The sequence below is a fragment of the Paramacrobiotus metropolitanus genome, unplaced genomic scaffold (assembly GCF_019649055.1).
Source record: "Paramacrobiotus metropolitanus isolate TYO unplaced genomic scaffold, Prichtersi_v1.0 Parri_scaffold0000004, whole genome shotgun sequence".
Classification (NCBI taxonomy): Eukaryota; Metazoa; Tardigrada; class Eutardigrada; order Parachela; family Macrobiotidae; genus Paramacrobiotus; species Paramacrobiotus metropolitanus.
The window spans coordinates 266,135-282,148 of record NW_026570224.1 but is presented as its reverse complement, the minus strand read 5'-3'; the positions used below and the strand labels follow the sequence as shown (position 1 = coordinate 282,148).

General features: G+C 46.7%; 3 protein-coding genes across 3 annotated transcripts; 1 reads left to right on the top strand and 2 right to left on the bottom strand.

Annotated features, from left to right (window-relative positions):
* Window positions 1–1,000: 1,000 nt before the first annotated feature.
* LOC129602702 (uncharacterized) lies at window positions 1,001–6,977 on the bottom strand. Its single transcript, XM_055501807.1, has 4 exons — window positions 6,122–6,977; window positions 4,754–5,236; window positions 3,196–3,483; window positions 1,001–1,573 (listed from the first exon to the last, which is right to left on the bottom strand). The coding sequence occupies exons 1-4, from the start codon at window positions 6,320–6,322 to the stop codon at window positions 1,145–1,147; spliced, it is 1,401 nt and encodes a 466-aa protein (XP_055357782.1). The 5' UTR covers window positions 6,323–6,977; the 3' UTR covers window positions 1,001–1,144.
* A 1,644-nt stretch (window positions 6,978–8,621) lies between these two features.
* On the top strand, window positions 8,622–12,175 carry LOC129601932 (uncharacterized). The gene is made up of 4 exons (XM_055500874.1): window positions 8,622–9,006; window positions 9,820–10,777; window positions 10,983–11,105; window positions 11,479–12,175. The coding sequence occupies exons 1-4, from the start codon at window positions 8,780–8,782 to the stop codon at window positions 11,752–11,754; spliced, it is 1,584 nt and encodes a 527-aa protein (XP_055356849.1). The 5' UTR covers window positions 8,622–8,779; the 3' UTR covers window positions 11,755–12,175.
* LOC129601954 (dnaJ homolog subfamily C member 5-like) lies at window positions 12,106–16,001 on the bottom strand. Its single transcript, XM_055500886.1, has 7 exons — window positions 15,579–16,001; window positions 15,406–15,487; window positions 15,254–15,310; window positions 14,878–14,955; window positions 14,295–14,369; window positions 13,285–13,462; window positions 12,106–12,521 (listed from the first exon to the last, which is right to left on the bottom strand). The coding sequence occupies exons 1-7, from the start codon at window positions 15,620–15,622 to the stop codon at window positions 12,460–12,462; spliced, it is 576 nt and encodes a 191-aa protein (XP_055356861.1). The 5' UTR covers window positions 15,623–16,001; the 3' UTR covers window positions 12,106–12,459.
* Window positions 16,002–16,014: the final 13 nt, after the last annotated feature.

Here is a 16,014-nt window from a genome sequence, read left to right as displayed (position 1 = left end):
CTGAGTGACCTTTGCTCAAGTCTTCGGTGACCCTTGCTTCACGGGCGTACGCAGTCACCTTTTCGGAATGTCCTGCCGTGTAACGTGGTAACGGTTCGCTTCTCATTTATGCCATGACCTTTGGTCACTTCTTCTGGAGAAGTTCTCCATTCTTTATTCCCGATTTCGCGGTATCGCCTGGTCACTGGCGATGAATATTCTGTCGCTTCTGCTTACATCATGCGTGTTGGAATGGTAGGTGTAAATCGTCTTGCAAATTGTGTGTATCTTGTGTTTACAGCAGGGATTCCAGGTTCCAGTTTTCGTAGTAAAGGCTAGGCCATCATTTTGCCATCCACTGCTTTCCCAACAGTTTGAGAGACAGGGAGACAGAGGGTGCTTTACCGTTGTATCGTGGTCGGTATGTGAATAAGCTTACACTTTTGGCAAGGTCTTTACTCTTTACTTCACGACAGTTATTACAGTAGCACAGAAGGTTGCGAACCGAGCTAAAGGTTACAAACCGTTGCAACTGTGAACTGTCTGCCAGTTTTTAAATTTTTGCGCCGGTTAATTGTTCATTCAGGATATGCGGTAAATTACGCATGAAGTTTTTTAACGCCGTACTGATACGGTTTTTATTAGCGAACAAACGGTTTTCTGACTGAGTCGAACAACTGAACAAGCGATATAAAACATGTAATTTCCGAATATGGCAACACTGCAGCGGGCTAACCACTGCTGTCAACTTTTAACCAATCACACCAACTCTATGAGAATAATCAACCAGTAATGAGAAAGCCGCCATAAATTAAAATCAAGCCATTCCGCGCAATCCGAATGCATCAGCCGTGGAAAGAGAGAGTGCCATCAGAACGAGCAGCGTCGCCGACTGGTATCATCCGCCAGGAACATGACCACGGTGTGTGAGCACTCCCGGCCGGACGAATTACTCGGCGTACAGTTGGAGACGTTGGACGACGACTTGAACGCCGAACTGCGGCGCGCGATCCGCTCCCGCTTGTACACCGCATCCGGCAGCGGACCCGACGCGATCTGGTGCATGTGGTTAATCGAGCTGGACGAGGACGACGAGAACAACGACATGGGTTCGCTACTGTACGAATACCGCTTCCAGTAGCGTGTCGGTTTGCGTTTAGCCAGTTTATTGGCCTTGGACCCGGGCCAGAGATCGGCGAAGAAGAAGCGCGGACGGTTGGAGCGTTCGATGTCGAAGCAGACGTTGCGCTTGACGGAGGACCGCCGTCCGCCCCCACTGCTCCCGCCCCCGCCCGACGGGAGGGTGGAGTCCGCTTCCCGGTCCTGAGTGGAGCGGGTGAGGTGCACCCGGGAGCTGGGCTCCTGCTCGTCGAAGGGCGACTCGAAGATGTTGGTGCGGCCGGCGCGCTGGCGCTGCTTCTTGGACCAGGAACTGTGGAAGAAGGCCGAGACCTCGTCGCAGGCCAGGATGTAGATCAGCGGGGTGGAGGAGCATGGGGACCAGGGCGATCTGCGGGAAAGTGCTGTCCAGGGTGCAGGCGGCGTGGACGGGGCCGGCCGTGGCGGAATGCTCTTGGTTGATCAGCGACTGGACCTGCAAGCATCGTGTCCCCATTATTAGATGACCATTACGTGTCTAAGTCGTATACTCCCAAAGTGTGTACATACAGTACAGCCGGTCCGGTGTTAGAGCACGATAGAGAACATCTAATGCATAATTAGCGCGATGTTCGCGCTTAGCACGATGGCCACTACACTACGCTCGTTATAATGCGTAAATGCGCTCCGCAGTTAGATGTCCCTTACCGCACCGACCGTTTTTTAGCCACCTTTCGTCAGACAGTTACTATTATACTCATTGAAATAAATAACGTGCACCAAGCCGCCCACCATCCAGCGAAACGCATGTTACGTGTTTAAACAGAGTGGCGCGGCGTGGCGTAGTATGTTGTTTGGCGTAACACGTGGAATTTCATTTTTCGCTGTTCTCTATCGTGCTCTATCTCCGGACCGGCTTGTACATGTACTGTATAGCTTATGCTGTAACTGTAAGAATTATTGGAGCTTTTCTTACACTTTATTTTATCAGCTAGTAACATGTTTCATTGTAAAAGCCACGTTCGTGTTGTTATCCTGTATTGCTGCTAATTTTGATGAGGATCGGTTTAGAATGAGACTTTTGGTACACGTGCACTTGAATGCAGTTTAAACTTTTTTTTCGGGCATATAATTCCGTAACCGGCTGTCGCGTACACAAACGGCCTTTTCACGCCAGTGTTTCTAAAATACTCAATAGCTGCATGCATAAAATGAGAGCGAAACTTTTTGTATATGTATGTCATAGTAACTGCGACTATCGGGCACCGTGAAGCGGTACTTACATTTCACTATTATACCGGCTACTGGGTAAGCTGCGGATGTGTTGGCAACTCTGCCAGACAAGATTAACTTTCTGAGAATAATGATTTTGTTTTGTATTTTCACTCTTATGATTTGCCATTTGAATCTTTCTAGCCGTGAAAATAAAAATTTATTGTTTTCTTATGTGAAATACACAAAATACAATATTTTTTTAGAACGGCTGATTATTCGAACTACTGATTATAAAGCACTTACTTCAGTTAGTGAGAGTCGAACATTAATTGCAGGTCGGATTAATAACACAGAGGCGATAGAATAGTATTTGTTTATGCATTAATAATTGGGTCGGCGCGCCTTGAAAATATTCCTCTTACAACTCGGATCCGGTCCTTTACAGTTTCCGGATACAGTGCATATATGAATTGGTTTGGCTCATAAAATAATAATAACAAATTATTATATGATAAAGTTAACGAAATTATCGATTAAATCCAAAAACTAATGACATTAATGCGACGGATATGTGCTGTCTGTTTAATTCGTGTAGGTAACATTGACATTACATAGCTGTGACACATAATAAATAAAACCAGGTAAAATCAAATGTTCCGGCTTTCCCGGTTGACATTACAGTTACAAGGTGCAGCGCGGAATTCATTACGATATTAATGCCAGTTAATATGTTAATGCACACCGCGCAGCTGCCTTCGAGGAAGCAACGAGCATGTGATTTCGCCGATGCACCGTTGTATGCCGCTAATGAAGGGACGAATGCTCCCTACGTCTAATGTATTATGAAAGGGTATATCGCATGACAGCACGTGGTGGGCGTGACGTCAGCGCGCGCACTCTTACCAGGAAGGGTGTCCAGCAGATGGTGGTGCAGACGGTGTCGGCGAAGACGATCCCGAACATCTTCACCGGCTTCGGATTGTTGCCGGTGTTGGGTTTCGGGCCGTTGCTGACCACCGGCTCCGGCTTGGCGGCGCCGGTATGGACGCGGCTGAAGATGGACAGCGCCGCGTACGACAGACACGAGCTGATTATCACAGTCAACGTGAGAATGCAGTAGAAAAACGTGAACACCCGACAGTCCAGCAGACTGCGGAAAAAGTCCTGGCAATCCGGACACGCCCACATCGTCTGCAATAATGCCGGTGCAATTAATTGATGATTAGAGTTTTCTTCTGTTTTCTTATGCTTTCTTATGTTTTCCCATATTTTCTTGTGCTTTCTTATGTTTTCTTAGGTTTTTCTTATTTTTTTTCTGTTTTCTTGTAATTTTTTAGGTTTTGCAGGTTTTTTATAGCTCTCGATTCGGACGCTTGCAGGCTTTGTATTAGCGAAACGAAGCGGAAATAAAATGTGGGCGGTATGTAACTAATGTAAGAACAAAATAAACTAAAACGTAAATAATAATTTTGCTTGTGATATGGTCACCGAAACGTGCTAATAGTATGTCGTGGACGTCATTCATTTATTGGTACCGAAGTATAAATAAAAATACTGATATTCAATATTATTCTAAATACGCGAAATGGTATTTTAGCATTGACATTAATGCATGATTAAGAACTAAAGCGGAACAGTCGTTAACGAGTTTCGATGACGTAGTTGTTCTGTTCCAGTAAAAGAGATTTGCTAAAATTAAATAATCCTTCTCGGATGGCGCGCGCACCATGGTATTGTCACAGTTTCTTCGTATATAGGCTTCAAAACTAGAGCGTGGTATTGTCAACCTGAGCCCCGGCTGACGTATTGCCGGCACCGGTAAATTAATCGCAAATGACGCTGCTGCTTCAGTTTGTCGCCGGCAGCGTTTTCTGTCAAAAGGAAATAGTGGAAATTCTACAAAATCCTACTCCTGAAGACAAAAAAATCCATGAAAACAAAAATGAAATGAGATTTATACCGGGAATAGATCATCGGGGATTCGGGATATTACGACTTAACCGGTGACCCGGCATTTCACTGATGAAAATTCGTCTTCAAGTCGAGCATACCCAATGTCGACCCGTCACGCATTGCCGCGCTAGAGCATTGCTGAACCGGCTTTAATTTTCTTAGGCTTCTTGGGTTTTCTTAGGGGTTCTGGATTTTTTTAACGGTTTCGTAAACTTTGAGGGTTCTGTCACGTACTGAATTGAAACATCACATGAACCGTAGGCTGCTCATAAAGCAACTAATCTATTACAGTTATACGACATTACGACTAATTACTTACAGATGAATAATATTGCTGTTATTGGTTGCTAAATCAATACATCACCGGTTCCTTGGGTTTTCTAGGTTTCTTAGATTTCCTATAATTCTCTTAGCCCTGGTTGCAGTCGACGCCGTGCGGTCGACCTCACTACGCTTGTTACGTCGTGTTCGTTAACTTAAGCAATGTTCACGTTCAGCTACGACTTACACTGAGCGTCCACTGGCTGATATCGCACCACAGCCCGCCTCCCGGCGGCAGTGCCATCAACCCGCCGATCCCCACCACGACAAACACAGCCTTGACCCAGCCGCTGCCGGGCAGCGGGCGCTGCGGATACATCACACTGTAGACGCGCTGACTGGCCATGGCCCCGATGATCAGCGTCTCCACCAGCCCCAGCCACGTCACCGTCCCCATGAAGACCATGTAGATAACGGGGGTCGCCCGCGGCGCCGGACTGGAAGACACGGCCAGGGAATACGCGATGTGGCTGGTGAAGACCACCCCGCAGCCCAGGAGATCGGCCAGCGCCAGGACGGTGACGAAGGGCAGCGGGGGCGCCAAGGTAGGGTGCAGGACGCCGGGGTCACGTGCGGCGGCGGTGGCGGTGGCCGGGGAACGGGGCAGACGCCGACGGCGCCGGCGCAATTGGAAGCTGATCACCATTCCGTTGGCAATTAGGCCCACTGTCTGCGGAAGAGCAAGGCACTGATTAGCGCATGTTGATGCTGACACCGGAAAAGCGTGCACTGTCCGATGAACTGGTAATCGTGGCGTAATCGCCGCGTGCCGCTGCTGCCGAGAGGACGCACACGACATCGGGCGACGTTTATGTGCTTGGCCGTGTCGGCAATAATAATTTGAACGATGCTGGCACGCAGCGCATGGCTCTGTGCACGCCTTCAATTGCTCATAAACATACACATAATTAAATTGTTGGTGCAGTCACAGTGTAAAAGGGGCAGAAGCCTTGTTTCTAAATCAACCAATAACGGACAAGCAAACAAGGTGACAGTTATTCAAAAATTAAAGAAACGTTAGTTGTATAACTTGTATGTAATTTCTTGCTTCCTCATTAGCTAATCACCGTTAAACAAAAGCCAGGTGACTACCGTTAAAATATTTAAAATCTGAGTCACTAGACAGCAGTTTTAATCTTGCTGTGAATGGAAATTAGCCAATGGCCTTCAAGCAAACCAGGTGACAACCATTAAAAACCAGTGAATAAAATTTCCATCATTTTTTTTAATTGGAAAAAACGACTGTTTTCTTCTACGACTATAGTTTAGAAATGATCCAGATTACGCATAAGTTAATTACAGCGATACTGGGTTAACGTTTCCGCTGTGCAGCGGAACACGGCGAATCCCATCCCGCGCTTAATCCCTTGCGTATCGATCTCGTGACAGCTCCGTGTCTACGCACATCTCGGCACTGGCTACATCGATACTTCACGTTGAAAGTCGACAACGGGTATCGAAAACCGATTAATCGTAATTCATTACCCATCACCAACCCATCGAAATATCCTTCACCCTGGCTAAAAATAATAAAACGGAGATGCACCCTGCTTACCAGGAGAACCGAGGCGGAGAGCAGTCCGAACAGCGGCATATCGCGCGGCGCATTCTCCAGCTGAAAATGCGGACAGTGCGCCAGGACCAGCGTGACGGCCGTGGCGTTGGCGCAGGGCGGACTGCCCGTCGACCGGGGCGGGGAGCTCTTGGCGCAGGAGGGTGACCAGACGCCGGACACCGCCACGGCGTCCGCATCCATCGCGTCGACCGACAATCACCACCAACGAAACATGGCGATTATACTCCGCTGCGAAAAATCTCCATCAACACTGTGTATCAATATCGCGGTATTATATTCGGCATTTCATCATCCTCGCATCGCGTTGCATGGATGTTGATCAGCGCGTATAGTGAGCGGGGATCAGAGAAGAACGAGGATATAAAAATAGCCGTTTACAGCGTTGTCGGATGAAGAGATTCTTTGTACTGGCTGAATTATTAATCACGATGGCAGCGCTGGCACAAAACGCCAGCCAGGAAAGTAGCTGAGAGTGTGTATTGGAGACTGTGTGTGTTCAACGGGAGCCGATCGATCGGCTGCGGTTCCTGCGCGTCGCTCACAACCCCGGCTGACGTCGCGCTAATGGCTGTACGACTGTTTGGCCGTTAGTGCTGAGAGGCCGGTGCAGTGTATTCCCGGGTGGAGTGCGCTGTTTGGCGGGCATTAAGGCGCTGTTATCTGCCCATGGCGCTAATTAGCTCTTGGCAGCGGCTAATCGTTACGACGTCGTTCACAGTGCGAGGGCGCTAAAAAAACCTCCTTGCGTCGTGTTAGCAGCGTACGGAAATTTATCGTTAGGAATAATCGTTATGCCTTGTTACAAGGATGAATATGCGGTGCGGTGAAGAGGAGCGGAATCGCCGGAATGGGATATTAATGCGACGCTGCATACCGGCTGCTTACTGGAGCTTGCAACGGCGCCCACACAGAAAGCAGCGGCGACAAGGTTGACTTTCTCTCTGTCTCTTCTCTCTGATTCTCTCCCTCTCTCCTCTCTGCCTCTCGTTCGCTCTCTCTCTGTCTGTCTCTCGCTTTTCTCTCTCACTGCTTGTTATATCCGGCGAAAGCGGGCAGACAGACAATTCGCGGCATTTTCTCTTGTCCGCACAACAACACGCAAGTCATGTATTCGCTGCCAGCTCCACTTTCACCTCGGCTTCCACTCTTTCCCTCTCCCGCGCCCGACAATCTCAGCTTTTCCAATCAACTTGTTTTTCAGCCGGCCTGCCATCGCATGCCGCCGGGCATAGCCAGCCGCTCGGTTTTTCCACCCAACGACCGAGAACACAGGCGGCGACAGGCCGCTGTGCTGGGCGGGGCCAAGCTGGAACACACGTCATAAACTCGCCTACTACAAGTCCTACTAGTTTAATCGGCAATATTTACGTAAGACGTCGATTACCGAATTAACTGGTAATTAGTCATCACATTTTGTTTTTTTGTTCAAAAACTATTTACAGATGTACTAAAAGAACAAGCAAAATGAACGTAGGTACATCGGTACACTCGCACAATAATAATAATTTATTATTTTACAGTATTAGTACTTGTAGTCTTGTACTGATAGCACGCCAGTGAAAAGGACGAAGATAATATTTTTGTTCACCTCAACGTTTAAGCATTTTTTATTCGCACAAAAAAATGTCGGAAATATTCTTGAACTGTTGAACTGGCAAAATTGGGGCTTTCTTAGCGAAAAGGCACTACGGGCTGTCAAATCATGCAGCGCATCTTCCCCGAATCCCCGGCTGATGCAACTACCCATCAATTATCGATTGGTCCGGGCGCAATTGACAAAAGCCCGCAAACGAGAACGGATTGATGCCTTTCAGCGGCTGACGATGCTGGCGCTGTACAAAATAATCAATAGTCAATCTACTCATCAACCGACGCGGGCGGACGCATTATCCCGGCGTTGTTCCAAACCGGGACACTGTCCGTGCCATTTCCCCTTTTCCAGCCGTTGATCATCATCCCAACCGACAGGCAATTAGCCAACACACCCGCCTAACGAGGCCTCATTATCCCGCGCGCCAACACACTAATCAACACCGACAACGACACACTCGCTACAAAATTACAAGCAAATCACCGTCTCACGTGGCCGCGTCTTTTCAAATCCGCTGCGCGCACACCGCAGTGTTTGCCGCGTTCTTTTCACCGCTTTTGTCACCCGGTGGAATGTGTTGTTAGCGCCTTGCGCTTGACTGCACCCGGGAACAAAATGGACAAACGACAATTACCCCGTTATAAACCGGCTAATCGATACAAATTTCCGGCCGCAGCTTTTCTTTCTCGACTTGTCATCTGATTATAGACGGATGCGCTGGAAAATACAGTGTATTCAGCAGAATACTTTCCCGTCGACTAATTAGCCACGCTGCACACAAGACGCTCTTTGTGCCGCCTGCACAGTGGAGAGAATAAGGGAAAAACACCGTCGAATGGCAAAAAGACCATTAGTCAGTCTTTGTGCTGTTTACTCTGCGCTCGTCAGATTAGATGGCTAAGCAATAATTTAAAAACAGTTGCTAATACACCGCCACGAGTCACAGACTGAGACAACACTAGCGTGCAGTGTTTGTTGAAATAACATTAGCCTTTTTGGCTGAGGAGGTAGTGTACACTGCTAATCGGCAGGAGACGCCGCGGATTATGGCGACAACGCCGTCCAATGTGTCGCAGTTGACGGTGGTGGTGGACACCGGGGTGCCCTCCACCGGGTTCATCGTGTGGAGCGCGTCGGGGGTGTTCCTGATGATCCCGGGACTGGCGTTGTTCTATTCGGGCCTGTCGCGCTACAATAATGCCCTGTCGCTGATGATGCTGTGCATGCTGTCGGCGGCCATTGTCACCATTCAGTTCTTTCTCTTCGGCTTCAGGTACGGCATCGTTCTCTGTATAGTGTATACCGCTGTGACAGTATTTATTGTACGTACGATAGCTGACCAATGACAGTGCAGCATCGCAGACTTTAACCGCATTTTGCCGCTGTTCGTTCTGCGCTGAGAATTGAGGGATTTGCACGTGACACGTGATATTATTTGCTGATCGTTTAAGACGCGCATAACCTAACGGCAATTTCAGCCGATTTTAATATTCTTAACCAAAGAAGATCTCGTTTTTTTTGGTACGAAGTTTACACTCGTACTTTCATCAGTTACATGGGATACTGTCCTATTACAGCTTAGAAAAAACCAAAGAATTTTTATCGTGATAAACCAGTACTGTAACATTATGTATTGTGCGATTTTTTAAAGCAAATTTTGCACTTTAAATCCGTAATATAATATTATTGCGATTTATTCAAACTGAACCAAATCATGTGACTGAATCAAAATGAATGAAAGATCAAAGAACTGTTTCACTTTTGAATAATTTAAATTAGTTTCTAGTTTCTAGCTTTCTACCAACGCGGGCTTATTGTTAATTTGTTATATGAACGGGTTATTGCCGAACAAACCATTTTGAACGAGCTGGTGCTGGTCAAACACAGCCGGTACTTTGCAGTTTCTTTATTCAGCTAGTTGTTTCGGAAACCGGGTTTGTTTGCATGTCAGCAATTCATTAACAAGATGATAGACAGATGCTTCAGTTTGCAAAGTACGGTAATTCAGTAAAGTATTCACTCCACTTAAAGTCCAAGACAACCGTCGAATTTATGACGCTTTCACAGCAGTTTTCTGAAATTGCAGTTTGGCTTTTTCGGAGTCGGGCGGCCCGTTCATCGGGGACTTCACGGTCGGCGCCATCGGGACCCTGGGAAGCCACGCCCTCCCCAACACCGCCCCGGCCATCCCCTCCATCGCGTTTATGTTGTACCAGATGCAGTTCGCCGCCATCACCGCCGCCCTCATCTTCGGCTCGGTCCCGGAGCGCACCCGCTTCGTCCCGGCCATGGTCTTCGTCTTCCTGTGGACGACCCTGGTGTACGACTTCGTCGCCTATTGGTCCTGGGCCGACCACGGCTGGATCCGCAATTTCGACTGCATCAAACAGCTGAGCGACCCCACCCAGAAACCCTGCATGATCGGCGGGTATGACTTCGCCGGTGGCGGACCAGTGCACATCGCCTCCGGCTTCACCGGGCTGGCGTACTGCCTGATCATCGGGAAGCGCCGGCGTATCCACGAGGAGCACCACAGCCTGGTCAATGTCATGTTCGGGACGGGGTTACTGTGGACCGGGTGGTTCGCGTTCAACGGGGGCTCCGCGTTGTCCTCCAGCACGCGGGCGGCCATGGCGGCGACCTGCACGACCCTGTCGGCTGCATCCGGGGGTTTAACGTGGATCTGGTATGATTGGCTGTTCACCCGGAAGTTGTCGGCGCTGTCGTTCTGCTCCGGGGTGGTGGCCGGGTTGGTGGGCGTGACCCCGGCGGCGGGGTTTGTGGCGCCGTGGGCGGCGGTGGTCATCGGGATTGTGACGGCGGTGTTCTGTAATCTGTGGTGCCGGTTGAAGCGGAATTTCGGGTTTGATGATTCGTTTGATGCGTGGAGTGTGCACGGGTCGGGCGGGTTCATCGGGAGCCTGCTGACGGCGATCTTCGCGCAGAAATGGGTGGGACGGCTGGATGGGACGGAGATCGAGGGCGGCTGGCTGGATCGCAACTGGATACAGATGGCGTATCAACTGGGCGGTTCAGCAGCTATTGTAAGTCGTACAGCAGGGCATCTAAAGGCATCGTAGACCTGTTATTGCTCAGTCTCCTGCTACTATAAATGCCGCATTATTTAATTGCTTCATAAAGGTCACCGGATAAAATGCAATATATTAATACTGGACATAACGCAGTACCACTATAAACATCAATAATGCTAAATAAAATAATTATTTAATTGAAAAAGTGTTCTTGTAGGCGGTGTGGTCATTCACGGTCAGTATAATCCTGTTGGTCATCATAAATAAAATTCCCGGACTGCATCTGCGTCAGAGCGACGTGGACGAAGTGATGGGCGGAGATTTTGCCGAGATGGGCGAGGTAATTAAATGCAGTGTAATGAAGACTGTTTACAACAGCCGTTATATGTTTGCCGGTATGCAGTCGCATTGCATATCATTATAAAAACATATCGGCCCATATGTTTAAAAATCACACCGCATTCATGAAAGTTGCAAGCTGATCAATAGCTTACATATGTTTCCTTGTCGCGCCATTCACCCACGCACAATTCACACACAACCGGTTTGCATTGCTGATTGCTCTACGGGTTGAAAACGTATCTGTTTGTTGCTTGCACATGGCAATCATTGGACATTCATTTAATAAACACCGATTCTCGCAGTGCACACTACACAACGCTTAGTATTAATTTAGTAATTAACTACAACGGACGTATGAATAATTTCCACAGGTGGGCTACCTGCTGATCATCACGGATCCCAGCGCCGAGCCGGAACCCTCCACCGTCCCGGTAGGCACCCTCCTGGATGGCCGGCGCGTCTCCGTGGCCGACTCCAACTACCAGAAGCACATCGAGCGACGCCGGTCGTCGCTGCACTCGCTGTCCAACCACTCCTTCCGCAAATCCAAACTCGTGGCGCTGCAGAACATGGTGGCCGACCACCACCACCACAACCACCACCGCGGCGGCGGCCACCTGGCGCTGGACACCGTCACCGAGGCATGACGGGCCGGCCCGCACCTGGAACGGCAGAAACGCTGGGTCTGTCTCAGCTGAGCCGCCGTCCGTGTGCGGGCGCCTACGACACAGCGTGGCGCATCTTCTATCAAAATCTTTCGGCTGTCTATAGCAACCAACACCTTTTCTGGGATCTGATGAGCGTCCTGTTCTTGTCAACGATAAATCACATAAAGATGCGCCGCGCGGTGAAGTATTGAAAAATGACGGTGCAGTTTGAGATGATCGACAGCGTGTCCTTAAAGTGGATGACTCTTTAACAGTGCACAATTTGTGGCTGGCTAAGCACTTGTTGCAGCGCTTACGCTTTGTATATAACGCTTCACACATGTTTTTTTTGCAGTGCTTTCTTGTTGTGCTTCTTTGGCTTGCATCAAGCATTTATCAAACGGCAATTAAAATCAACTGAAGGGGGGTTTATGTAATCACAAAACGGTCAAAGGGGGGCAGCCGACCCAACGCAGAGGCAATCGCAACTTGGCACGTTCCCGAAACATACATGGCACCGCTCTCTGACAACCATCACAACTGTGCTGCGTCAAAAGAAAAAATAATAAAAAATTCCAACAGCTGGATCAACATTATCATCCGGCCGGCGCTTTCCGCCGTTCAGTTAGTACAAAGAGAGAAAAAGGTAAAAAACAACACGCGGAAGCTGTGCAACGGGAGCCGCCAGCTCCGGGCGGTTGGAGGCTACATCCGCGGTTGGTCGCTGCGCGGCGAGGACTGTTCGTGCTCGAAGCCGCGCGGTGTGCCTGCAAAATCAAATACGGTACAAATGGTAAAATTAATAACAACGCACCGCGCACAACGACATAAAAAATGAAAAAAAAATGGTAAATCAAAGATACACAATATTACAATTATTAGAATAGTCAAAAGAAATAAATATATGTAGTTACCAAATTCGGCAAACTAATCATTAAAAATAAAGCCAATAATGAAATAAACGAAGCTACAAAATTCGTGAAATTATTCGCTGACATATTCATTAAATACAATTACCAAAACACCGATAAGGAAAACATTATTATCATTAGTGAATGATGGCCCATTTACGATCAGAGAATCCAAAAACTGAAATACATGTACGGTGGACCAAAATCACCATTAACAAACACCACCACTGACACCCAAGGTCAATTTGACATAAAAATTTAAAAAATAAATAAACATAATCGCATATTTATTAAAGCTAACGAAAGCCAGCAGTAAAAAAAGTAATGAATTAAAAATCGAAAAAATATGTACAAACATGCATGTATATTTGTACGTCGTTTTCAGGAAAGCATGTAAGCCATAACACGTTAGACGACACCACGAGTGCTTCTAAAAATAAATCCTGTTGCGAATAAAAATCATTTTCCACAATAAACGCAGATTTATAAAAGAAATTTACTTCAAAGCGGAGCAAAATTACCAGCATTATAGAAAAACAGCCCGTACACCGAGATTGAAATTAAATACGAACAAGAACGACGGATAATCACGGCAACGCGATCACCCGGTTCCACCCACCTTCGCCGTCGGCCAGGTTGGCGTCGAATTTCGCGTCGAAGGTGTCGTTGTTGTCCGGGGCCTGGTTCTCGGCGTCCTTGTCGGTGTCGGCGGTGGCCTTGCGGCAGGGACGACAGCAGCAGCAACAGCAGAAGCAGCAGAAACATCCGGTGAAGATCCCGCACAGGATCATACACGCCTGCACAATTGTCAACATTATTACACTGCAGAATCATCTGCTTTCGACTGCAAATTGTGCCCGTGTGCTGTACCAATCACGGCAGTGCGTCACTCCGTCAACACACGCCATTTGCATACAATAAACGATGTTAACAAACAACAAAGCGCTGTGCTGAAAACGCTGTTCTTGACATTATGCGCGTCGTATGGCAAGCAAAGTATGACGCAATTCGCATTCGAGGAAGGAAATATTGACAAAAGAAAATGTTCCGTTTTCTGGATAAATGGAGGGACAGAATAACGAACAAACATTAAAATTATCAACCTTTTCCCAAAAAAAAACGTTTCAATAATTTCAAATCAATTAATTTCCAAATTTTTAATTTAGTATTTAATTCAAATTTAAACTGTTGGAATATATGATAAATTAGGGCGCACATTTACAGTAGAAAAACAGGGAAATCACTTGGTTTGATACGGAATTTTTGAGCAAAAACCGACGGAGAAACCCAGTATCTTAAAAAAGGCGTAAAAAAGGACGGAAAATAAAGCAATAAATTAATACAAATCGTACGGTATCGGAAAAACACTTCATCTACAGTATGTTTTCACACGCAACCGCCAATAACGAAATAAACTGCTGATTATTCAAAAATTTACACCTGTGGTACAACGTATTGGTCGATAATCAAAAACAGTACAATATTTGCAGAATTAAAACTTCATTAAACTTGATCTATGATTTACTCATATTAATAACGAACACTGCAGCAGTTCTCAGTCGTCAGGGTACATGTTATAGTTTTAACGGGCAATGCATTAAGAAAATGACTACAGTGACGCGGACGTACCTTGAAACATTTGCCTTGAGCAAAGAAATACAGCCGCACGTTATCCTCACCGATCTGCTCGGCCACGCTCAGACCCTGCCAACAACCACCTGCGATTAATTGATTAAATATAACTATCTCCATCTTGTTCCTGCGCATATGCAAACGCACGCTACGTGTCCCGTTTCACCTGTTCACCAGGGAATATTTCCCACAAAAAAAATAGGCAATATTCTACCAAATCTTAACCAGAAAAACGGAATTTTCAACTCTCACTGACGGTTATTATTGATTTAATTATTAAAAACATTATTACCTGCATAATGTATTTATTTATGTTTATTAAGATATATTCAACGATTTTATTTTGCTATTATTTGAATATCAATTAAATTAACAACTGTGAAATTCCTGTCTATAAACTTTCTCATTTATGTCGTAGAAAGAAATAACGAATAAAACGAAATAAGCGTCTTACTGTGGTGGCGAAAGAGCAACCAATAATAATAAAAAACAATAATCAATAAACAGTCCTGACAACCTGCTACATAAATCAATGATAACACCGAACCAAGCCAGTGTAAGAAAATGCGGACTAGCTTACCATGGATCCGTAGGCGTCGTATAATTCGCGTTTCTTCACATCCGACAGGATCTGGTTGGCGAAATTCACATCACGAATCTGCAGCCAGCACCGTACTGATTTACAACCGAATATTCAATCGTAACTCAAAATTATGAAAAGATTAACGTAGAAAATTATTGCCCTAAAACTTCAAAATACGGTACTTGGGAAACTGGGAATATTTACCCGCGAGTAAGATATCAATTTGAATTTCTGTTAATTTCATTGCCTACCTTTTTCTATCTACCGTAATATAATTATGGCTGAGGTTGTCTCCTTATAATTAATGAATAATGAATCGAACTTAATTATTAATGATGAATTTTCAGAGAAACGCCAGTGTCGAATCGCCTACCTTTTCTTGTGCGTTGGGATCATCGGGATTTTTATCGGGATGGTAGCGCAATGCCATCTACAAGATTATCCGAACGACACAAAAATAACGAAGATGATAAAACTCTGTAGAGCAAAACACAAATCTAATTACGGAAATTTCGAATGACGCACCGTTCTGTAGGCCCGTTTAACTTCCTCGGGCGAGGCCTCCTTCTTAATCCCCAGCGTCTGGTACAGCGACAAGCCCGCCGTGCTACAGACCAACACGAAAACATCCCAACCCGATTAGAAAAACCACACTCCATGCACAAATGGGAAAAGAGGGGAGGCGCAGCAGAGCTTACGATAATTTCCTCTCGGGAGCTTTCACGCGCTTCTGACGGACCATTCTTCCCTAGCTATGGCTCCCACACCGCCCAGAAAACTATCCCAGATTCCCAGTTAGACGGCCAACAAGGGGGTAGTACCACCGAAGCACGAGTGAGTCAGCAATCCGCCCAAGAACCCCAGCAAAACTGGGCTCTTCGAGATCAGAGCGAAACACAGAGAATGCTGCACAGTCCCCAGATCAACGGTCTGTTACATGGCAGCCGTGAAGTAATGCAGTAAATATGGGAACAGCGAATAGTACGAAGAGAACGGATGAATTAGGCGCGATAACACCAGTACAATGTTTTCAAGACAGTTGGTTTTTCTGGTGCCAACGGTAAAGTCGGAGAAACGTAAAACGCGACTCAAAAATCAAAAGTCAGAAAAATATTCCGACCGTGCATCATGTCG

What these genes read in the sequence shown, in the direction of transcription:
- LOC129601932 (XM_055500874.1), top strand. Translation starts at nt 8,780, where the DNA reads ATGGCGACAACGCCGTCCAATGTGTCGCAGTTGACGGTGGTGGTGGAC. An exon ending in TGGGCGGTTCAGCAGCTATT is followed by an intron (nt 10,778 to 10,982) that starts GTAAGTCGTACA and finishes GTGTTCTTGTAG; the next exon opens with GCGGTGTGGTCATTCACGGT. An exon ending in ATTTTGCCGAGATGGGCGAG is followed by an intron (nt 11,106 to 11,478) that starts GTAATTAAATGC and finishes TAATTTCCACAG; the next exon opens with GTGGGCTACCTGCTGATCAT.
- LOC129601954 (XM_055500886.1), bottom strand. Translation starts at nt 15,622, where the DNA reads ATGGTCCGTCAGAAGCGCGTGAAAGCTCCCGAGAGGAAATTATC. An exon ending in GCTCCCGAGAGGAAATTATC is followed by an intron (nt 15,488 to 15,578) that starts GTAAGCTCTGCT and finishes GTTGGTCTGTAG; the next exon opens with CACGGCGGGCTTGTCGCTGT. An exon ending in ACGACGCCTACGGATCCATG is followed by an intron (nt 14,370 to 14,877) that starts GTAAGCTAGTCC and finishes GGTTGTTGGCAG; the next exon opens with GGTCTGAGCGTGGCCGAGCA.
- LOC129602702 (XM_055501807.1), bottom strand. Translation starts at nt 6,322, where the DNA reads ATGGATGCGGACGCCGTGGCGGTGTCCGGCGTCTGGTCACCCTCCTGC. An exon ending in TCTCCGCCTCGGTTCTCCTG is followed by an intron (nt 5,237 to 6,121) that starts GTAAGCAGGGTG and finishes GCTCTTCCGCAG; the next exon opens with ACAGTGGGCCTAATTGCCAA. An exon ending in TCTGCTGGACACCCTTCCTG is followed by an intron (nt 1,574 to 3,195) that starts GTAAGAGTGCGC and finishes CGATGCTTGCAG; the next exon opens with GTCCAGTCGCTGATCAACCA.